General features: G+C 36.6%; 5 protein-coding genes across 8 annotated transcripts; 2 read left to right on the plus strand and 3 right to left on the minus strand.

Moving 5' to 3' along the window:
• Positions 1-2: 2 nt before the first annotated feature.
• ruvbl1 (RuvB-like AAA ATPase 1) lies at positions 3-4,448 on the plus strand. Its single transcript, XM_055213346.2, has 11 exons — positions 3-291; positions 720-806; positions 899-1,031; positions 1,163-1,314; positions 1,413-1,502; positions 1,601-1,750; positions 1,846-1,909; positions 3,158-3,356; positions 3,446-3,548; positions 3,787-3,878; positions 4,003-4,448. The coding sequence occupies exons 1-11, from the start codon at positions 151-153 to the stop codon at positions 4,160-4,162; spliced, it is 1,371 nt and encodes a 456-aa protein (XP_055069321.1). The 5' UTR covers positions 3-150; the 3' UTR covers positions 4,163-4,448.
• mustn1a (musculoskeletal, embryonic nuclear protein 1a) lies at positions 4,439-7,634 on the minus strand. 2 transcript variants are annotated; one of them, XM_055213352.2, is made up of 3 exons: positions 7,474-7,634; positions 7,305-7,434; positions 4,439-5,460 (listed from the first exon to the last, which is right to left on the minus strand). In XM_055213352.2, the coding sequence occupies exons 1-3, from the start codon at positions 7,480-7,482 to the stop codon at positions 5,372-5,374; spliced, it is 228 nt and encodes a 75-aa protein (XP_055069327.2). In that variant the 5' UTR covers positions 7,483-7,634; the 3' UTR covers positions 4,439-5,371. The 2 variants fall into 2 exon arrangements, with proteins under 2 accessions (XP_055069327.2, XP_055069328.2); XM_055213353.2 differs by having other exon boundaries at positions 7,305-7,431; positions 7,474-7,631.
• Positions 7,635-8,048: 414 nt separating this feature from the next.
• Positions 8,049-14,168, minus strand: rft1 (RFT1 homolog). The gene is made up of 13 exons (XM_073870368.1): positions 13,938-14,168; positions 13,767-13,852; positions 13,564-13,683; positions 12,747-12,936; positions 12,545-12,646; positions 12,318-12,452; positions 12,153-12,231; positions 12,019-12,069; positions 11,802-11,932; positions 11,571-11,715; positions 9,865-9,973; positions 9,499-9,745; positions 8,049-9,414 (listed from the first exon to the last, which is right to left on the minus strand). The coding sequence occupies exons 1-13, from the start codon at positions 13,998-14,000 to the stop codon at positions 9,250-9,252; spliced, it is 1,623 nt and encodes a 540-aa protein (XP_073726469.1). The 5' UTR covers positions 14,001-14,168; the 3' UTR covers positions 8,049-9,249.
• A 167-nt stretch (positions 14,169-14,335) lies between these two features.
• c8h1orf74 (chromosome 8 C1orf74 homolog) lies at positions 14,336-15,327 on the plus strand. The gene has a single exon (XM_055213351.2). The coding sequence runs from the start codon at positions 14,481-14,483 to the stop codon at positions 15,264-15,266; it is 786 nt and encodes a 261-aa protein (XP_055069326.2). The 5' UTR covers positions 14,336-14,480; the 3' UTR covers positions 15,267-15,327.
• A 2,554-nt stretch (positions 15,328-17,881) lies between these two features.
• Positions 17,882-21,377, minus strand: sirt4 (sirtuin 4). Of its 3 annotated transcripts, none has more exons than XM_055213350.2 (4): positions 21,353-21,377; positions 19,238-19,722; positions 18,848-19,142; positions 17,882-18,742 (listed from the first exon to the last, which is right to left on the minus strand). In XM_055213350.2, the coding sequence occupies exons 2-4, from the start codon at positions 19,720-19,722 to the stop codon at positions 18,590-18,592; spliced, it is 933 nt and encodes a 310-aa protein (XP_055069325.1). In that variant the 5' UTR covers positions 21,353-21,377; the 3' UTR covers positions 17,882-18,589. The 3 variants fall into 3 exon arrangements, with proteins under 3 accessions (XP_055069325.1, XP_055069324.1, XP_055069322.1); XM_055213349.2 differs by lacking the exon at positions 21,353-21,377 and adding an exon at positions 20,879-21,031; XM_055213347.2 differs by lacking the exon at positions 21,353-21,377 and adding an exon at positions 20,216-20,397.
• Positions 21,378-21,819: the final 442 nt, after the last annotated feature.

Genomic DNA, 21,819 nt, shown 5'->3' on the forward strand with positions numbered 1-21,819 from the left:
AAACTGTCGCTGAGGCGGTACTTCCTCAAATTGCCTTGGTAACCCACATGGAAACGCGCGTCTCTTGTGTTTGATTTTAACGGTCTTACCTGAAATAGGCTTCAGGATTTTGATGCACGTTTAAAAGGTTTTGATTAAGCTAAAAGAAAGATGAAGATCGAGGAAGTGAAAAGCACAATGAAGACCCAGCGCATCGCCTCTCACAGCCATGTGAAGGGATTGGGGCTGGATGAGGCCGGTAATGCTAAACAGTCCGCGTCCGGGCTGGTGGGACAGGAGACTGCCAGAGAGGTACTGTAACCAGAAGATTTGACGTGTATTACCTTTATATGTACAGAAAGTCATGAAGCTGAGGCTTTTCACGAGAAAAAAAGGAAGCTATAAGTCTGAAAACGTGATTTTACATTAGATGGATATTGATATAACGTTAGTTTATTAAAATGCACATGCATTTAAGTTAAATACCAGATTTACAATTTCTAATCAAAATATTGTATACTTATGAATGTAATTGTCTTGTATAATGTATTGTGTGGTATCATTTGGCTTATAATAACTAACAGATCATTGGTACAATATTGGTACCATAATGGTACCAATTGGTACTATATTTATGTTTTTGTATTTTTGACAGTTACCACCACATTTTTATTTAGACTCTTGTTACTAATGATTTAAAAATGACTACACGTTATAAACAAATCATTCCTGTTTTTTAGGCTTGTGGCATCATTGTGGAGCTGATCCGTGCTAAAAAGATGGCTGGCCGAGCTGTTTTACTTGCAGGGCCACCAGGAACCGGAAAGGTATCTACCAAATGCTTTATTATATTAGTCATTGCTAAAAGCTGTCTTTAATGTATATGTTTATTTGTTAATCCTAATTCTGTACCTTGCAGACTGCTCTAGCATTGGCCATAGCACAGGAATTGGGTAATAAGGTTCCTTTCTGTCCTATGGTGGGCAGTGAAGTGTATTCATCAGAAATCAAAAAAACTGAGGTCTTAATGGAAAACTTCAGAAGAGCCATAGGTGAGCTTTTACCCAAAATTCAATACCTGTTTACTTTTTAAGTAAATTATATACCTGTACAGTGTGTAACTGAATGGTTTGTTTAAAATTATGTGTTGTATCCATCTAAAACTGTTACTTTGTGCATACAGGACTGCGTATCAAAGAGACTAAAGAAGTGTATGAAGGAGAGGTTACTGAACTGACCCCATGCGAGACTGAGAACCCAATGGGGGGCTATGGCAAAACTGTCAGTCATGTCATTATCGGATTGAAGACTGCAAAGGGCACCAAACAGTTAAAGGTGAGCTTGGGAAAGTTGTGGAAGCATTGCATGTTAAACGGTTGACACACAATACTTTGCAATGGGTCTATATTTGCTATATACTCTTATGTTTGCAGTTGGATCCCAGTATATATGAAAGCCTGCAAAAGGAGAGAGTGGAGGTCGGTGATGTTATCTACATTGAAGCCAACAGTGGGGCAGTCAAGGTACAGACATATTTTTTGCTGTCTCATGTGTCCAACTAAATGGTAGTCAGATGGGTTTCATTACATTCCACGTTGAAATATTTTTTTTGTGTGTGAAGAGGCAAGGACGATGCGATACCTTTGCAACAGAGTTCGATTTAGAGGCAGAAGAGTACGTACCACTACCAAAAGGCGACGTACACAAGAAGAAAGAGATTATTCAGGATGTTACACTTCATGATCTGGATATTGCTAATGCAAGACCTCAGGTATCCACACACTTCCTAGAAATATGCCTCGGATTATTAAAACATTTCAAATGGAATGCAGAAGTTTTAAGCATGTACCTGTTTTATGTTTTCAGGGAGGTCAAGACATACTTTCTATGATGGGTCAACTAATGAAGCCCAAAAAGACAGAAATCACTGGTAAATAAATCTACTTATGGATTATTTATACTGTTAAAGGGATAGTTCACCCAAAAATGAAAATTCTCTCTCTCTCTCGTTGTTTCAAACTTTTATAAATTCTTTGTTCAGATGAACACGAAAGAAAATATTTTGAGGAATGTTTGTAACCAAACCAATCAGAAGCCCCATTGACTTCCATAGTAGGATAAATGAATTTGGTTACAAGCATTCCTCACTATATAGGTTTGTAACAAGGTGAGAGTAAGTTCATTTTTTGGGTGAAAGGATTAGTCAGTTTTCTTAAAAAAAAATCCAGATAATTTACTCACCACCATGTCATCCAAAATGTTTATGTCTTTGTTCATTCAAGAAGAAATTATGTTTTTTGAGGAAAACATTCCAGGATCTTTCTAATTTTACTGGACTTTAATGGACCCCAACACGTAACAATTTTAATGAAGTTTAAAATTGCCATTTCAAAGGACCTTAAACGATCCCAAACGAGGCATAAGGGTCTTATCTAGCGAAACGATTTTTTGACAAGCAAAATAAAAAATATGCACTTTTAAACCACGGCTTCTCGTCTTCCTCCGGTCCTGTGGCGCGCCAGCGAGACCTCACGTAATACGTCATCACGTCAAGAGGTCACGGATGACGTATGCGAAACTACGCCCCAGTGTTTACAAGTGTGGAGAAAGAGGACCGTTCCGACGTTGTTGTATGTGGAATGATACTAATAATGTCTTTGTGTTAGTTTATTGTTTAAAATGGTCCGCGAATGTGCGTTTCATATATGTAACACATGACCTTTCGTCGTCATTGCGCAATTACGTGAGGTCGCGCTGGCACGTCACAGGACCGGAGGAAGACGAGAAGTTGTGGTTCAAAAGTGCATATTTTTTATTTTTCTTGCCAAGAATGACAATTGTTTCGCTGGATGGGACCCTTGTGCCTCGTTTGGGATCGTTTGGAGTCCTTTGAAGCTGCAATTTTAAACTGCATTAAAACTGTTAAGTTTTGGGGTCCATTAAAGTACATTAAAATGAAAAAAATCCTGGAATGTTTTTCTCACGAAACATAATTTCTTCTCGACTGAACAAAGAAAGACATCAACATTTTGGTTGGCATGGTGGTGAGTAAATTCTCTGGATTTGTTTTTTTTAGAAAATGGACTAATTCTTGAACTATCCCTTTAAGCCTTTTTTTTTACAAAATGCATACATTTATCAATCTGCAACTAACATGCATAACTGTATAATTTTGCAGATAAACTGCGAGGAGAGATCAATAAGGTGGTGAACAAATACATTGATCAGGGTGTAGCGGAGCTGGTACCCGGCGTTCTGTTTATCGATGAGGTTCACATGCTGGACATCGAGTGTTTCACCTATCTTCACCGAGCTCTGGAGAGCTCCATCGCTCCCATAGTCGTGTTCGCATCCAACCGAGGAAACTGCCTTATCAGGTGGGTTTTTATAATAGCAGTTTTAGGATAATTTCGACATTGGTTTGCAATGTGTAGTTGCTCAACAGGTTTGTCTGTTTTGTTCTTAGGGGCACAGAAGATATCAGCTCACCTCACGGTATTCCTCTGGATCTACTGGATCGAGTCATGATCATCAGAACAATGCTGTACACGCCACAAGAAATGAAACAGGTGTGCTGTCTGCAGACTGCAACACGTGAACATTTCAGTTGCTTAAATTAGTAGTCTTTTAAAGGAACAGTTAACCAAAAATTGCAGCTTATACGTTTATTAGCTCAAACCTTTCTTTAAGAAATACTAAATGTTATAGACAATCTCAGTCCCCATTTGCTTTCGTGTTTTTTTTCTGTATAGTGAATATGAAACAAAACTTCAGTAAAAACTTGTTTAACTTGCATGTGATCTGTAGATCATTAAGATCCGAGCTCAGACAGAAGGCATCAACGTAAGCGAGGAGGCTATATCTCACCTTGGAGAGATTGGTACTAAAACTACACTCAGGTAAGATTAGAATATCAAACCGTCTTTTAAAATATACAGTTGAAAAACATTGAGCTGTCATATTACAGTGCAGTAATTTTATAATTTATACAATTAATTTTTGTTTTTTTGTGTGTACACTCAGATATGCTATGCAGCTGCTGACCCCTGCCAGTCTTCTGGCAAGAGTTCAGGGGAAGGAGGTTGTCGAAAAAGAACACGTCGAAGAAATTAATGAACTCTTCTATGATGCCAAGTCTTCTGCAAAGATCCTACAAGACCAGCACACAAAGTTTATGAAATAACTTCAGCACTCTCTCTCTTGCTTACTCTTATATTTTCTTTACTGGCTCTTTAGTTCACATTGGAAGTTTTAACAGTATGACAGCCACAGAGTCAATCAAAGAGCAAACTGCAGCTACTGTATTGTTTTACCTTTTCTCTCTTATAGCATTCCCAGATCACCTGAATTCTTCATTTTAGTATGATCATCTCCCTCTTTGTCCTGTCTCATGTCTTTTTGTTTGACTTTAGTTGTGAAAAAAAATTTTTTTTGAAAGCAATGTGAAATACAAATGGTATTGAATTAAACATGAATGTTCTTTTATTACAAATTTCATTTGTCACACAAAATTTATATACTTTCTAATTTGAAACAAAAACATGTTTTAAAGGTGAACCGAATAATTATATATTTGGTGAGTGTTTTTGGAACTTATATTGATAACTATAAGCAGGGGTGCAGTATCACACAAAAGCAAAAGTTTGGGGTTACAACAGTATTGTAGCAATACTTCATTTACAAGCATGTTTGTCACCCATTATCAACTTACTTTGCACATGAAAGTGTCAAAAAATAAGAATACAAAAATAATGTATTTAACTGGTTTTGCAATCATAAAATGTCAGCCCAAATGAATCTATATTAATTGTAAATATAAGTAAATTCATATTTACAGTACTTTAGTGCAAATTTATGATTAGGATTTACTAAAAAAATAAAAAACTAGTGAAATGGTATTTAAGTATACTGTCAGAGAAAAGGTACAAAAGTTGTCACTGGAACAATACTTAAAGGAATAGTTCACCCAAAAATGACATTTCTGTCATCATTTACTCTCCCTCACGTTGTTACAAACTTGTATGAGTTTCTGATGACCACCAAAGATGATATTTTGAGGAATGTTTGAAACCAAACCGATCATGAGCTCCATTCACTCCCATAGTATTCTTTTTTCTTGAATGATTTTTTTATTTTTGGGTGAACTATCCCTTTAATATGTACCATTTTGGTAGAGATATGTACATTTTAGAGGTACATATCTCTACCAAAATGGTATGGTACCAATGTGTACCTTTGAGGTACAAAAGTGTACTTTTTTAAAAATCTACCGCCCCAGTCATAATTTTTTGTACCTTTTTTCTGAAAAGTATTAAGTGTATATGAAGTATTTAAGAACAACATGTTATATCATACATGAGCTGTATAATAAGTATTGAGCGTGTAGATGGTGTCACTTTCTTTTGGTGGGTTTGTTAAAAGCCGTCTCAGATCCTGAGCGAACTTTGCTGAACACTGATGGAGCGACTTTCCCAGCTTGTTCTGATAACAGACAGAAAACAGTAACTTATATATATTATCCTTCTGACAGAACTGCAGAAAAAGACTTTCAGAAACTGTTTCAATATCAGCTACTGTATCTTTACAAAGTGCCTTTTTTAGGGTGTTTTTGTTTTCTGTAATGAGTAAATTTTAGCATATATAATATACTGATGAAGACAGATGAAAATTCATCATACACTCACCTAAAGGATTATTAGGAACACCATACTAATACTGTGTTTGACCCCCTTTCGCCTTCAGAACTGCCTTAATTCTACGTGGCATTGATTCAACAAGGTGCTGAAAGAATTCTTTCGAAATGTTGGCCCGTATTGATAGGATAGCATCTTGCAGTTGATGGAGATTTGTGGGATGCACATCCAGGGCACGCAGCTCCCGCACCACCACATCCTAAAGATGCTCTATTGGGTTGAGATCTGGTGACTCTGGGAGCCATTTTAGTACACTGAACTCATTGTCATGTTCAAGAAACCAATTTGACATGATTTGAGCTTTGTGACATGGTGCATTATCCTGCTGGAAGTAGCCATCAGAGGATGGGTACACGGTGGTCATAAAGTGATGGACATGGTCAGAAACAATGCCGTGGCATTTAAACGATGCCCAATTGCCGATAAGGGTCCTAAAGTGTGCCAAGAAAACATCCCCCACACCATTACACCACCACCACCAGCCTGCACAGTGGTAACAAGGCATAATGGATCCATGTTCTCATTCTGTTTACACCAAATTCTGACTCTACCATCTGAATGTGTCAACAGAAATCGAGACTCATCAGACCAGGCAACATTTTCCAGTCTTCAACTGTCCAATTTTGGGGAGCTTGTGCAAATTGTAGCCTCTTTTTCCTATTTGTAGTGGAGATGAGTGGTACACGGTGGGGTCTTCTGCTGTTGTAGTACATCCGCCTCAAGGTTGTGCGTGTTGTGGCTTCACAAATGCTTTGCTGCATACCTCGGTTGTAACGAGTGGTTATTTCAGTCACAGTTGCTCTTCTATCAGCTTGAATCAGTCGGCCCATTCTCCTCTGACCTTTAGCATCAACAAGGCATTTTGCCCACAGGACTGCCGCATACTGGATGTTTTTCCCTATTCACACCATTCTTTGTAAACCCTAGAAATGGTTGCTACGCTCAAAATTGCTTAAATCACCTTTCTTTCCCATTTTGACATTCAGTTTGGAGTTCAGGAGATTGTCTTGACCAGGACCACACCCCTAAATGCTTTGAAGCAACTGCCATGTGATTGGTTGATTCGTTAATTGCATTAATGAGAAATTGAACTGGTGCTCCTAATAATCCTTTAAGTGAGTGTATACTGTACATGTTTCATGGCCAATTCATAACAAAGGAAACATACTTCTCTTACAGTAATATATTATACTAAATATATGCTATATAGAATATAGTGAATACTATAGGGTATTATAGAATTTAACATTGCTGCAAGTACACAATGAAGTGGTCAGTTGTCGCTGTGCAGTCATCAATTTGGCAGCGAGGATGAAAAAGGGAAATCTAACATAACTAAAACTAAGATTTAAAAAAGTCTTAAACATTGCTTATTGTGCATGAACTAATGTAATAAATGGAACCCTATTGTAAAGTGTTAATAAAAATGATTTGCAAAATGTAAGACAACAAGACAGGGAGATCTGTATACCAACGGTATGTGTGTGTTGTACTGCGTTTTTACTATATATGGAGTGGAAAATAATAAACCGGACACACAAACACACAGAAGCTTCTTTGCTCAAGTTACTAGGATCCACTATTTAACCTCTTTTATTAAAGTTAATAGCAAACATTAACTGCTTCACTCACCGCATTCCTGCATTACTTCAAAGGTCTTTCCTCTCACCTCTGTCCCAGAGGCAAGTTTATCCTTTGCACCAATCAGATCATCCGCTTTCACTTCAGGCCTCTTCATCGCGCCCTCATCTCCCTCCCCCTGCTGACATAAACACAGATATCAGGTTTTCTTATCTCTTACCTGAGACATGATTCGCTCAAGCTGTACGTTTCACAACTCTGCTGATGTTTCTTCCTCTGTTTTAGACTCGTCGTATGTGCCTTATATACATACACACCCTTCCTTTGCACAGTCCTGTCCCAAGTGGCCCATAATTCTTTTGGCCAAACACTGAGTCATACTGTTACTCCTCCCATTTAATTTGAGTCACTGTTCTTGCAGGGATATGAAGCCATCATTATTCAAGGATGACATCTTCAATACAAAAGTGCTTCCAGCTGCCCTGAAATGCTTACAGCAGTGTACGGTTGTCTAAACATTGCTTGTCCATATGGTTGTCTTGTTGGGATGCCTCTTAATGAGTGGAAAAGTTTGTTTATGAATGTTTTACTATGTTGGTACGTGCATGATGATTTGTCTTTCTTCTGTATTTCTTTGGAAAAAGATGCTTGGAATAAGATCCTTTGAAATTATTAAATGGCCTGCCATGGTTGACTGTGAAATCTTATTTCTTTTCAGTAGTTTGTAAAATAAAACCATTTCAAAGAACCAAATACATGTTTATAAATGTGTTTAACTTAAAATAAAAAAGTACATTTAGACAAAAACGTTTTATTTGCACCCAGGTATTACAGTACTATATAATATTTTACAGTCTTGTCTTAAATGGACACTCCACTATTTTGAAAATATGTTCATTTTCCAGCTCCCCCAGAGCCAAACATCCGACCTGCACCCCTTTGGAATCCATTCAGGTGATCTCCGGGTCTGGCGGTACCACCCCCAGCATAGCCCAGCACAATGCACTGAATCCGATTAGACCATTAGCATCGCGCCAAAAACAACCAGAGTTTCGATATTTTCCCCATTCAAAACTCGACTCCGTCCTCTGTAGTTACATTGTGTACCAAGACCGACAGAAAAGAACTATATTCTCATTCTGGCGCAACAATCAAGGACCCCGCTGCTGCAACATGGGTATAGGAGGCGCAGCGATATTACGCAGCAGCCGAAAATAGTACCCTTAGTAATTTTCAATGGCAGGGGACTATTTTCAGGCAGTGCGTAATATCACTACGCCTGCTGCAGCCATGCCACATTAGCAAAGTCATTGATCATTACGCCAGAATGAGAGTATAGTTCCAAGCCATATCTGCCTAGAAAATCGCAACTTTTAATTTTCCATCGGTCCCGGTACACGATGCAACCACAGAAAATCAAGTTTTAAATATGAAAAACGTCGAAACTCTTTGGTTATTTTTTAGTGCGATGCCAATGGTCCAATCAGATTCAATAAACCATGCCAAGCCATGCCAAAAGTGGCAGCGCCAGACCCAGAGATCAGCGGAACAGACTCCAATATGGTAAAAATCAAATGTTTAACTCGAGGGGAGCTGGAAAATGAGTATATATATTTTTTAAAAAGCGGAGTGTCCCTTTAAATGTTTTCAAAGACAATGGTAACCAGCACCGTTGAAATATATTTTATATAAATTACATAAATTCCCTGCTACAATATGTAAGATCCAGCATTGCTAGATTTGGTAAAAAACATAGGGTACTGTAGTAAACTTTAATGTCCCAAGAAGAAAATAAATCCCGGATCTCCTTTCATATTGGAATGATTACAAATTGCTCATTAAAACAAACTCTTTGCTTGAATTTTTATGCAGTCTTGAATAAATATGCCTGTGTTCAACAAGGCAATATGTGATCCATCAGATGTTAGTGTCCATGAGATGTTGTAACTTCCTCTTAGTGCTTGTATTCATATGCTATTATCCAAATCAATACAGCTCATGTACTTTTCTTGGTGTATTTGGGTAATAATTGGGTTTTGATGAACTGCACCAGTCTCGTTTCTGTTAGAAACACTGTGGTGACCACACCCAGGAGACAAACTGCCCCGACGGCAACATGTGCCAGTCTAAGTACCCAACCACCATCACAGCAGAACATTCTCTGAAAGACAAAGAAGTTCAAAATTAAGTTGATCGCACAACATCAATCTACATTCAAACTTCAATAAGTAATTTGCTTCAATACCTCTGATAGGGTCGTGATGCCTGCGCTTATTCCAAGCACAGCCATGACAGCAGAATGTGGGCGGAGCCCCCATAAGGGTGTGTATTCACTTTGCAGAAAATACCGATGTATATAAATAATACTGTGAGTGATTCGTAAAGCCATGTTACAGCAATTTGCCCAAATGAAGCCAACACCCCCCAACATCCAGGTTAGCCAATAAGAAAGTAGCAGGAAGGAGGCAGACAGGCCCAGCATCAAGACATTATATCTAAAGAGACAATGTAAAACAATGCGTTTAATGGCAATTAAATGGGAATACCATTCAGTTATAATATAATTATAAACAATCACAATACAATTACAGTATGTGTATTGTATGTTGTTTATCTGTCAACTTCTTCTTTGCTCATGGCGGCAAAAACGAAACACTCGGTTACTCCGTTAATGGCTAACAGCAAAACATAGCAGCTATAACACTGTAGGAGAGTTGGCCCTGCAAAATATACAGTTGTGTAAAAAAAAAAAAACTGTTTAATAAAAAATGTGAAAAAAGTGCAGAAATGTTATAAATAGATTTTATTTCCTTATTTCAAATGTATTGAATAGCCATCCTTACTATTCTTCAATCTGTTTTAACAGAAGTTGCTTGTTTTCTTCCATGTGCTTTGGGTTTTTGTTGCCATTTGAAAGCATTTGAGATCCTTTTAGCTGACCATCATAAACTTTTTTTATATATTTTCCCTTCTCAAATCAACTTTTTAACCAAATTGCGTTGTTTCTCCGAGCAATGATGAAACGGTCCATTTTACGTCAAAATTCAGAAGCAGATATATTTTATAACAATGGGTGAAACATTTGCTTCTCCTTTTTACATTTAACATTACTACTACAAATAACAGTGGTTTATCAGGTTACTGATGTTGCACTGCTATTATTTTGAACATAACAATGAACAAACAACATTGCATACATGAATTAAAAGTTGTTATCAGTTGTGTGCACTTGTAGCTAACTGGTAGAACATTGCACTAGCGGCACAAAAGGTTGTGGGTTCGATTCCTAAATAACAGGCATAGTCAGATGTAGGTCACTTTGGATATAAGCGTCTGCCAAAGGTATAAATGTAAATTTAAAAAGCTGAAATTAGTTATTTTGTTCAAAAGAATATATATATTTTTTTATTCTTTTTTAAATGCAAAATAATTTTTTTTTTTTTAAAAGCTGAAATGTGCAATTTCTGTGGCACTACTATAAGCAAACCGAATTACAATTTTTTTTAAATATATGTAACACTGGACATTATCGAGCCCCCAAGGTGACATTGGAGTAAAAAAATCTAAAGTTTAGTTTCATGTGCTTACGCGAAATTTTCATGTGCAGATTTTTTTTAAAGTTTAGTTTTGTGTGCTCATGTGAAACTATCGCGTTTCACGTGAGCATGCGATAGTTTCACGTGAGCACGCGATAGTTTCACGTGAGCATGTGAAAATAAAAATTATTTAATTTTTGCTCCCCTTATGTCCCCTTAGGGGCTCTGTAGTACCTGGTCTTAAGTAGCGCAGGTATATTTGGAACAATAGCCAAAAATACATTATATGGGTCAAAATGATAGATTTTCTTTTATTCCAAAAGTCATAGGATATTGTGTAAAGATCATGTTCCATGAAGATGTTTTGTGAATTTCTTACTGTAAATATATCAAAACTTTTATTTTGTGAGTGGATGCAGGACAACTTTAAATGCGATTTTCTCAATATTTAGATTTTTTGCACCCTCAGATTTTCAAATAGATCCAAATATTGTCCTATACATCAATGTAAAGCTTATTTATTCAGCTAGTGTACACATCTCAATTAAAAAAATTGACCCTCATGACTGGTTTTGTGGAGTCACATATGTTACCTAAACACTTCTGTCTTCTGCCATTGGTCGGACAAACAGATAGTCTTGCCTAAAACTCATACCATGTATAGTAATGGCTTATTTACAGGTCTCAACTCTTTTATAAGAAAGTATTTCAACAGAAAACATTGACACTTTCTGAAAAATCTGGTACTTTATCATGGTGAGTGCATCCTTGTTTGTTTTACCTGTTCCACTGCTTAAAAGCTCTCCACCGTAGATGTCAAGTGCTAGATGGGAATATGCATAACCAAACACTGTGATGATCAGACCGATCAAAAGCACCAGCTTCAAAAGACACTCCAGTACCTCGGCTGCTATGGAAACATCCTCCTGCGGACCAATCGGCATTTTCCAATCATACATGTGATTCATCCAATCATACAGTAAAATGTAAGATGTAAGAAATGGATACCGACTTGTTTCTGATTGCGTACACCTTGGCCACGCTCCAGCACTTTAGCGAAGAAAACATAGAAACTCTCCTCGATGGGCAGGAAAAGAAAACGTGCCACCATTGAACCCAGATTGTTTATTATATCGTAAACCCCTGTAAAATAATAAAAAACAAAAAGAAGTGTGACATGAATACATTGTCTGTTTACTTTGAATTTATGTGTGAATGTATAAACTCACCCTGGTCTCCAAAGTTAAGCACATTCAGAAAGGTCATTACATAACGCTCACCTACAAAATCAAAACAAACCATTTAACGTTTTAGCTTGTGTATGGTCTAAATATCTCAGTAAATGAATATGAGTTATACAGACCTTCTGTAAGTATCTGTTTGAGGAAAGATTGTTTGAAAAAGCTCCAGGTTAGTGTGGTCAAATTCCAGTTAAGAAGTGGCTAAAAAACAAACAGCTTGGTTGACAACTGAATTGATCAAAGTCTGACTTCAAAAATGAATCTGGTGTGGAATTGTCAGATCTCACCTCACGGTCCACCCTCGATGGCAGCAGGTCTGTGATGCGGTGAAAAGGGAAATTTTTTTCCTTTGCTTCTTCTGAGCCGAGAAAATGGACAAAGTATAGCACGTAACAAAGAAGCAAAATTCCTGCATAGACACACTTTCAAATCAAAAACACACAAACTCAAGATTACTGTACATATATAAAAAGGCACTAGAGATGTTCATACTTTCATATGCAAATATACCAACCTGGGCTGCAGAGAAGATATAAAGACCCCACTGAGGTGCTGAGACAACCATCACTACTGTAACAAGACATTTAGCGATCATGGCTAAGCTTTCTGCAATAACCTGTCAAGTGAAAATCGTCAACATAGCACAATTTAGTTCCCTTTATCATGTTTACATTAAGCGTATATAAAGTATTAAAAAACAAGACTTTTTTTGACACCTTCAATCGAACAAACATGTGCGCGTGTGCCAGGACCCAGAGAGGTTCAGCGAGTAGCTCTGTTAGGGCAGCTAGGCAAAACAATCCAACAGCGGGAAAATAATGCGGGATTGACTCCGGATCAGGTGCCTGAAGCATCCACCACCATACACAGACCAACAACACACCCCACACACAACCTAAAGGAAAACTGAAAGTTTGAGAAAAAGAAGGAGAGGGAAAGTCACAATTATCATATTTTTCAAATATTTAAAGTCCCAATTAAATCAAAACTGACAATACTTATTTTTTAATGTAATATTGGACTGTTAGTTATAAACAATTTATCAGTGTATGTATGTCATTAAAAACTTAAATCAAAATCTGTAGATGTATTTCCGCCCTTTTGTGGCAATCACTGATGATGCAGCTAGACAGCAAGGGTGGGAGCATCTATTAACTCCGCCCCCTCCAACTGTCAGTTTGTTGCCCGATCCATTTGGGAAAAGAACGCCTACTTTTCTATATCCAATCGAAGCACAGTGGAAAACATAATCCATGCCCACTACTATAAAGTTCCTCACAGAAGTAAAGTCGATCGCGACTTCCGGTTAATGGGGACTTTAAACGTGAAGTAATATTTTTGCAAATAACTTATCTAACTAAGTCTACTGATTTTTTTCGTAGGCACAAAAAAATCATGTTTTATTATTGCCACTTTATAATCCATAAATAAGACAACAACTACTGTAATGTCATCATCATACAACTAATTTAAATTCTTTACATACAGACACTAAAAGATCTTTTCATTCATTATACTGGAATTTCTACTTACGTTAGCCATAACAGGTTGATCACCTGTCTCCAGTTACGCCCCGCCCCTTCACCGCTTAAACACGCCCTCCGAAACGCCTCTCTTGATAGAAATACTAATGTAGAATAGAGTAACAACAACCTGTAACAAAAGCATACGTTACAGTTAATGAGCCATTTACGAGACACACAACTTCGCTTTAAGTTGTGTAACTGCAAACTTACCTCACATTTACTACACCTATCAGCTCCTTAGATACAAACCGCAAGGTAAATGCATTCAGGAGAAACGTCAAAACCCGAAACATCACCTGTAATATAAAATACAAGGCGAATAGTCAGCTACAAAGTAGTTAATTTAGTGCGTTTGTTTGTGTCAAATACTGTTAATATTACCTGAAGCAGAACAGTATATGATGCCAGGGTTGAAGCACTCTTGAGTACATCTTCTGAGCCCATGGTAAAAATGTACTTTTAAACTAATTCAACTAGTTCTTTAACTAGCTGCTAAACACGCTAAGGTAAAATAACCGACAGTCACCGGTGGTGACAATAAGCGCTACTACCTTTGTTTCATTACACATAGATTGTACAGTAACTCCTCACAAATGTAACTTACAGCTTGTCAAATAGAATATACTTCCGCTTACTGTTTAATATTTTCAAAATAAAAGTCCTTTGCGTTTGTAACTAACGTTTAAAGAGGGAAAGCAAGACTAATTATTTTGTAAGGTTTTACCAAATTTTGTAAAAGTACAAAATCTATAAAAAATAAAATTTTCTAAAAGTAAAAAAGTGTCTATGAATGATAATTTTCATGGTTGTATTTAAGGGACTTTTAACGTTTGTTTTTAAACAGGAAGTATCAACGCTCTTCTCTACCACGTAATTTTGAATGATGTGTACTTGTTTCAAGTGGAGTTTATTGTTTAGTGAGCAATGGTTGCTTCATCTCATATTGTCATTGCTGCACAGAAGTGCTTGTGTGTCCGTAAGAAACGTTTAAGTTCATCGACATGTCTAAATTTAACTGTTCAAATTTTGGCCGTGGATCTGGGCGTCAAATATGCCGTGCTGTACGACTGTAATGCAGCATCACCAGAACAAATCCAGCTATTCCTCAAATCTCTGCAGGAATTAGGAATTGTGAAAAGTACACTTCGGGTGCTCTCCATAGATGACAACACAATCATTTTTAATCCTACCGCAATGGAGTCCTACCTGAATGAACTGCTTCAAAACAAACGCGTGTTTCTTATTGACATAAGTCCCTCTAGAAAACAGCCGGTCTTGACTGGCTTTGAAGAAAGAACCGAGAATATGATCAAATCTCTTTCAGGATTGATCATTAATGGGGTGGACGAAAGCTCATCAGTCATTGTGGTAAACAATGAGATGTATAATGAGTGGAACTTGTGCACTCTCTTTGGTATCCTGTTAGGTTATCCAGCCACATACTGGTTTGACCAAACCAAGGGATTTGACAATTGTTTGTCTATGATACCACTGGCAGCGTGCACTGTTCGTGTCAAGTGGCAGAAAAATGACATAAATCATTGCAGTTGTCTGTACTCATTCAGTATTCCTGATGAACTGTGGGGGGAATTACAAACTCATATGCAGCAGTGGACTGAGAGTCTGAGAGAAAGATTTAACAAACAGACAATTTTGTCCGATTTCTGCTTTACTAGGGATATTATCACTTTACCTGCCGTGACTCTGTGACCAAACCACTGATTCTTTTTATGTTAATAATACAAACTGATAATAATCATTTTTGCTAAACTGTCATGCAAACATTAATCGTTTGTATTAAGGTTGCTGAAATATTCTTACATCAATTATTTACATGTATGGTATTAGCCAATCCATTCAACCCAAAGCAAAACACAGGAAAACTATTGTCATTGTATTGGTGACAATTATTTGAATTTTTTATATAAATTATTTTAAAGGTATAAGTAATAAATAAAGACAAAGTTAATTAAAAGGTACCACAACTTTCAAGACTTGAATGATTTAATACTTTAGATATGCACTCAACTATTAAAGAGCACCTATTTCATTGCTAAAAAAGCAACGCTATTTTGTGTATTTGGTATAATACAATGTGTTTGCGTGGTTTATGGTTAAAAAACACATTATTTTCCACATACCATACATTTTTGTAGCTGATTTCACTCTTTTCCTAAAACGCACAGATTTGAAAAGTTCTGTGTCCCTGATTGGCCTGCTAATCTGTACGTTGTGATTGGCCTGAATACCTCTGACATCAGCCGGAAATGTGATGCTCCTTACCATGTTTGAAAGATTCGGTTGCTGACAGGAGTTAACTTACAGGCTATGAGTCCGAAGCGGGAGGAATTCAATTTTGATATTGTCGGTCTTGTCTACATGACCAGTCCCAGGAAGTAACCTGTTGCCTACAATCTGTGTGTTTGTTGTAGTCCAAGAAAAGAGAGAGATGTTAACTTGCGTCATCATTTACTTTGGGACCACCTTTCGTGTTTAACTACTGGCCGTGCAAGCTCGCCAAAGTCTGTTGTTTGTAAAATCGTCGTTGTTTTTGCTGAACTTGAGTAAAGACATTCTTGAAATTGTAATAGACATTTAGTTTAATAGCTAAACTACAAGTGAACAAATTTTAATAAATTTGAACGATGACCACGGGAGTTTAACCACCCCCAAAATCTGCTTGAATGGACAAAGAATGTGAAGCAGACGTATAGCCATGTGGTAGATGTCTGTATATATAGACTGAATAAAGAGTGTTACTTGTAATTAGTGGTTTGTTTTTTTATATATCTGACTTTTCGGAAGTAGAATATGTAGAGGATATGGCAAACAGCTTATCCTGAAAGATTCAGGTCAATATCTAAAAAATTAAAAAAAGTTATAGCAAAAATTTTATAATTTTCATGATTCAGTCACACATTTTCTAGAATTTTAATGGAAAACATGGGACAAAATAAAGTGATGATTTTCGAGTTTCAAATTACCAGTATTTTGTTATTCTTGAACCCATAATATGATCTTGGTCTCATTTAAAAGCTTTTTTCAAGCTCTTTCTAGCTGAACAACTCGTTTTAGCATTTAACCATTTTGAAAATTTTAGCAACATCCCTATTAACATGCACTAATACACACTTACACGTGAAAGGAAATGTAAAAACGTGAATCGGACAATAGGTGCTCTTTAAAATTCATTGATAGAAACAGATTAAATATTTTCATTACTTGAAAACTTTTGATTACAAGAAAACCAACATGTAATACTCATTTTAACCTATGGAGGCCGCCATTGTGTTTTGCGTTCTGAAATTGATGACGTGTAATGGTTGTTGTGAAATAATACTTCAGTTTAGTATTGTAAATACAAAGTGTAAAGTTACAGCCTCAAAACCTAATTTTATTGCATTTTGCTGCGAATTAAAAAGTGTACCTGAATCCCTATGTAAATTAAAGAAAAACAAAAAAGCAGTTAAATCACACCAGATTTTGAATCACCTGTAATTTGAGATAAAATCTTTAGATGAACTTTCCTAACGTACCCCCCTACTTGATTAAAATATATATATATATATATATATTAATTATTTTATGTCTATGTATGTTTTTTTCTTTATTTATTTTATGTTTTTTTCTTTATTTTTTATTATTATTATTTATTTGTATTGTAAATCCCTCATAACAGAATGTTTGTTTTTATTATTGCATAATATTATGTTCTCAAATGTCAATTGTTACTGGCATAATGTTAATAATAAAAAAACTCATTTAAAAAAAAGTATTGTAAATACTATGGTATCTTCTCTAGTTTATTTCTCACTCACACATTCTCACCTATTAGATCACCTTTATGCTGATCTTTCATGAGTATTTTTTATGTATTACTATTTATTTATGTTATTCTCTGTGAAAGGGCTGAACAGAAGATGCTGCATTTTTAATGAAATGCGAACCAAATCCTGCCACCTGCTGTCTGTGTGCGTTTATAACTCTCATTTTTTGTTTCAAATCATTTTATAATATATTACTATTTGAAGCATTGTTTATCATGTTTACCTTGCTGTAGCGTTAATAGAACGGGTTTTATTGCAACCATTTGACGTCAACTCATGTGTATATGAAAAACAAAATAGCAGCCTCAGATAAAAAAAGTTTTTTTCAAGTTTATTATAACTATGATATTGGTACAGTTAATTTTCTGCTTTTATTTTTTTATAACCAGGGTACCTTTGAAGTCCTAGATTAAGATAAATCCTGATTCTGAAAGTGCAACTATTAAGCATACTGTAAAGTACACAAGTCCTAAAACTATACAAGCATACTAAAATTCCTTTTCAGATAATGTATTTATTAGGTGGAACAAAATATTATTTAGACTTGTTCGAACTCCCTTAGTTTACAAAAGTAAATGGTGTACATTCACTGGTATCAGAAAATTTAGGCCTGATTTTGAAGACGAGTCATAAGGCAAGTCATATGTTTGAGCTGTCTGGACACAACTTGCCCTGACATATCTTAAAATATATCAGTGCCACTGTTTTGTCTTAAGATCCAGTAGTTTAGTTCTAAGTCACATTGAAATCTACTTAAATCTAAGACTTGTAAAACCGAGCCACAGTGTTTTAAAATAGGGCTTAGAAGTCTATACTTATTATATAAGATATGATTTTCGTGGTATGTTTCAACTATTTATTCTTGGGGGTTCGTGGCTGCTTTTCAGTCATGATTCAAACAGTACATTTTTAAAGCTACAGTGCTAAAGATGCCTTGTGGTTGTCTTTTAATACAAGTAATAACTTGAAAGAATACAGTACATGGATATAAGAGATTACCTAAAATGCTAATAAAAGATGTGTTAAAGTAATTCTTTGCACATTGAGGTAGAGTTCAGTTTAAATATGCAATCAGCCCGGACACAAACCAAAAGCTACATCATGTTGTGTGGACTAGATCATGGATTAGATTATTGTGGTTGAGAACATGAATGAAGGTTCTTGAGCCAGGGAAGAACAAAAATTGAGGTCTGTAATACTCCCCTATCAACTGAGTTGAATAGCTGGCAACACTTCTCCACATCGAGCGCTAAGCTTGACCTGAGCAAGGTGGTCGGCCCTTGTAGGTCCTATATTGACAATAGCAATTGGTAGTTTTCTTTCACTGGCTGCAAGGAGAAAACGGTACCCTGAATAAACCTGGAAAGAAACAGTCAGACTTGAATTTTGTAAAACACTAAATATTTATCCATCCAAAAATCATTTGGCTTACATTTCTATGTACTCTCCAAATGCACAACTCACCTGTAGAGAGGATCCAGCCACAAGAACAGCATCAGACTCTGCCAGTTTGTTATGGACAAATTGTACCGTTGCCCGATTGACTACATCACCAAAAAATGTCACGTCAGGTTTAAGGATGCTGCCACAGGCTTTGCAAGCAGGTACTCTTAAGTGCAGGACCTGCTCGTCCTCCACAAACACGTCTCCATCTGGAGCCACAGCACCTGTACTTGCTGCCCAGCCTGGATTTAAAGCCGCAAACTGCTTTTGAAGGTCCGCTCGCCGAGTCAACTGTCCACAGCCCAAACACACAACCCTAAAAACAGATGCATGTGGGATTAAATTAAACTCAGAAAGATGAATCTATATTAGAATCATGTCCATAATCAAATAACCTTAAATCAACCATACCGGTGTGTACTTCCATGAAGTTCAGTTAGTCTCTTATGTCCAGCCTTCAAGTGCAACGCGTCTACATTCTGAGTGACAAGCCAGTGCAATTTTCCTTTATCTTCCCAGTCCCTTAAGGCAAAGTGAGCTGAATTCGGTGAGTGCGAAGAGAACTGCGGCCACCCCAAGTAGTTCCTCGCCCAGTATCTCTGCCTTGCTTTTGCACTGCGCACAAACACGGAGTGTTGCATAGGCCGTCTGTCTGTCCGTGCATACAGTCCAACACCTTCTGACCGATAGTCTGGGATTCCAGATTCAGTGGAGAGTCCGGCACCGCTGATTATAAACAGACGGGAAGCTTGTGACACGAAAGCCTGGAGCTTCTCCAAAGCACTGGAGTCGACTGAGCCACTCGCAGGAACAAATCTCTGTACACCAGCTTGTATTGTAGAAGCATGTCTTCTTAATGCCATACAAGGAGGCAGGGGTCGCCATGACAACAGCATCTATAGACACATTCGTACAACAGCAGACAAGAGAGATGAATGCATGATTGTAGAGCATTACATTAGCAACACACAGGTCATGGATTCGATCCTTGTAGACACACACACATTGATAATGACACATACTTTTGTGTCAGCAATTTACATATGCTATGACTTTTTACACATTGTTATAGTGTTGTATTAACAATAACAAACATGGCATTTATTTATTATTATGTTACTGTATGCCTACTTCTGATTACATTAACTATTAACTCAACTATTTATCAAATAAATGCATGTCACTATGAAGGCACATTTATTTTAGACATTTTATATACATATAAGTAGTAGTAATGCTGCCTTCACGTGCTATGGGAAAGATGATATTTTCCATTTGAGAACTGGTATTTACCACCGTGTTGTGTTCAAGTGCATTTTCCATTTGTGAACTAGAATTTACCAGTTTGCTGCGTTCAATTGCATTTTCTATTTGTGAACTGGTATTTACCATTGCTTTTGTTGTCATTAGGAAAATGATAGATGAACATCCGGACCTGTTATTTTGGTAAAACAATTTTAGAATGCTTAATTCATCTGCTGCTACAGCAAGAAGATGATTTATCGAAACGGTAAATAATATGCTGTATAGTTTCTAGATCATAAATAGTAGTGATTTAAGGACGTTGCTGCTGCTCTCCAGTCCGCCATTTTGAAAAGGTCAAAGGTAATCTCATCTCGGCAACTCGGGCATCAAAATATTTTACGAGTTGCCCAGTGGAAAATACCACATGAGGGGTGTTCATGTGCATTTTCCATGTGGGATTTTGGTATTTACCATAATTACGATAGCACGTGAAGGCAGCATAAAGGTGAGTTTCACATCAAGACTCCAAAGATCATAATTCATTTTATCAAAATAACGTGAACTTCTTCAACACATTTAACTATTAAGTTACGTTATAAACATTCAACAAGTTCTGTTATGTGAGTTTTTAAAGTTTACAAGCAAAACATGAGCATGAAGGCGGAAAGTGACTACTCATTGATTCAAATGTCAAGCATGAACCAATAATATTATAACAGACACGCGACGGACATTATGCGTCTTAAGAATAAATGTTTTAACTACATATCTGAAATGTAAAACTAATCCTTGTATAACCTAACTTACCTGTAACGTTATACATAAAATACCCGACACCAGAAGTTTTATGTTCAGGAAAAATTAAAACCGTCGTAAACACTTCCGTTTTGTAAAACAACTGCATGATGGGAAATGTAGTCAACGTTATCGCTTGTTGTTGCTTGTGTCTTATTTCCGACCAAAAAAAAAAAAAAAAAACATATGCCGTCATTTATAACACTAAAGACATGAAAATGTATCTACTGATACCACACCCATAGGTTTAAAACAGTTCCTTAAAACGGACATTTCACAAGACTTTTTAAGATTTAAAATAAATATTTGGTGTCCCCGGTTGTATGTGAAGTTCTAGCTTAAAATACCAGATAATTTATAACAGAATGTTAAAATTGCCACTTTATAGGTGTGAGCCAAAATGTGCCATTTTAAGTGTGTCCTATTAAAGGAATAGTCTACCCTTTTGCCATATTAAACTATGTTATTAGACAAATTAATACATACCTATCTTTATTCAATGAGTGCACTGTTCAGCGCGTTGTGAATGTGTTAGTATTTAGCCTAGCCCCATTCATTCATATGGTACCAAAAAAAAGTTTTATTTTGTGGCACCATTCTTACTGGTATAACTACTCATGTAACAGTCTTTAAATAGGAAAACACGAAAGTGTTTGGTGGCTTCCCTGTTTGGCACCATAGGAATGAATGGGTCTAGGCCAAACGCCAACACATCCACGACGCGCCGCGCAGTGCACGCACCGAAAAAAGATAGATATGTATTGATTCGTCTAGGTTGAGGTAATGACATAGTTTAATATGGCAAAAGGGTAGACTATTCCTTTAAATGCAAATGAGCTGATAAAATACAAACACTGATCGCCATAATAGGGGGTTTGTTGAAATTGAATTTCAATTATGCTATCAATTATACTCTCTCTCTCTCTCTCTCTCTCTCTCTCTCTGCACTAAAT

This window comes from Misgurnus anguillicaudatus, chromosome 8 (assembly GCF_027580225.2).
Source record: "Misgurnus anguillicaudatus chromosome 8, ASM2758022v2, whole genome shotgun sequence".
NCBI classification, from domain to species: domain Eukaryota; kingdom Metazoa; phylum Chordata; class Actinopteri; order Cypriniformes; family Cobitidae; genus Misgurnus; species Misgurnus anguillicaudatus.

Bases quoted from the DNA above. Each gene is read 5' to 3' on its own strand.
- rft1 (XM_073870368.1), bottom strand. From the start codon at position 14,000: ATGGGCTCAGAAGATGTACTCAAGAGTGCTTCAACCCTGGCATCATAT. The intron at 13,684-13,766 runs GTAAGTTTGCAG...CTTTTGTTACAG, and splicing joins ATAGGTGTAGTAAATGTGAG to GTTGTTGTTACTCTATTCTA. The intron at 12,232-12,317 runs GTGAGATCTGAC...TTTGTTTTTTAG, and splicing joins CATCGAGGGTGGACCGTGAG to CCACTTCTTAACTGGAATTT.
- mustn1a (XM_055213352.2), bottom strand. The intron at 5,461-7,304 runs GTGAGTGAAGCA...GTCTGTTATCAG, and splicing joins TGAAGTAATGCAGGAATGCG to AACAAGCTGGGAAAGTCGCT.
- ruvbl1 (XM_055213346.2), top strand. From the start codon at position 151: ATGAAGATCGAGGAAGTGAAAAGCACAATGAAGACCCAGCGCATCGCC. The intron at 807-898 runs GTATCTACCAAA...TGTACCTTGCAG, and splicing joins GGCCACCAGGAACCGGAAAG to ACTGCTCTAGCATTGGCCAT. The intron at 1,910-3,157 runs GTAAATAAATCT...ATAATTTTGCAG, and splicing joins CAAAAAGACAGAAATCACTG to ATAAACTGCGAGGAGAGATC.
- c8h1orf74 (XM_055213351.2), top strand. From the start codon at position 14,481: ATGGTTGCTTCATCTCATATTGTCATTGCTGCACAGAAGTGCTTGTGT.
- sirt4 (XM_055213347.2), bottom strand. The intron at 19,143-19,237 runs GTATGGTTGATT...ATCTGTTTTTAG, and splicing joins CTTCATGGAAGTACACACCG to GGTTGTGTGTTTGGGCTGTG. The intron at 18,743-18,847 runs GTGAGTTGTGCA...GTTTCTTTCCAG, and splicing joins TGGCTGGATCCTCTCTACAG to GTTTATTCAGGGTACCGTTT.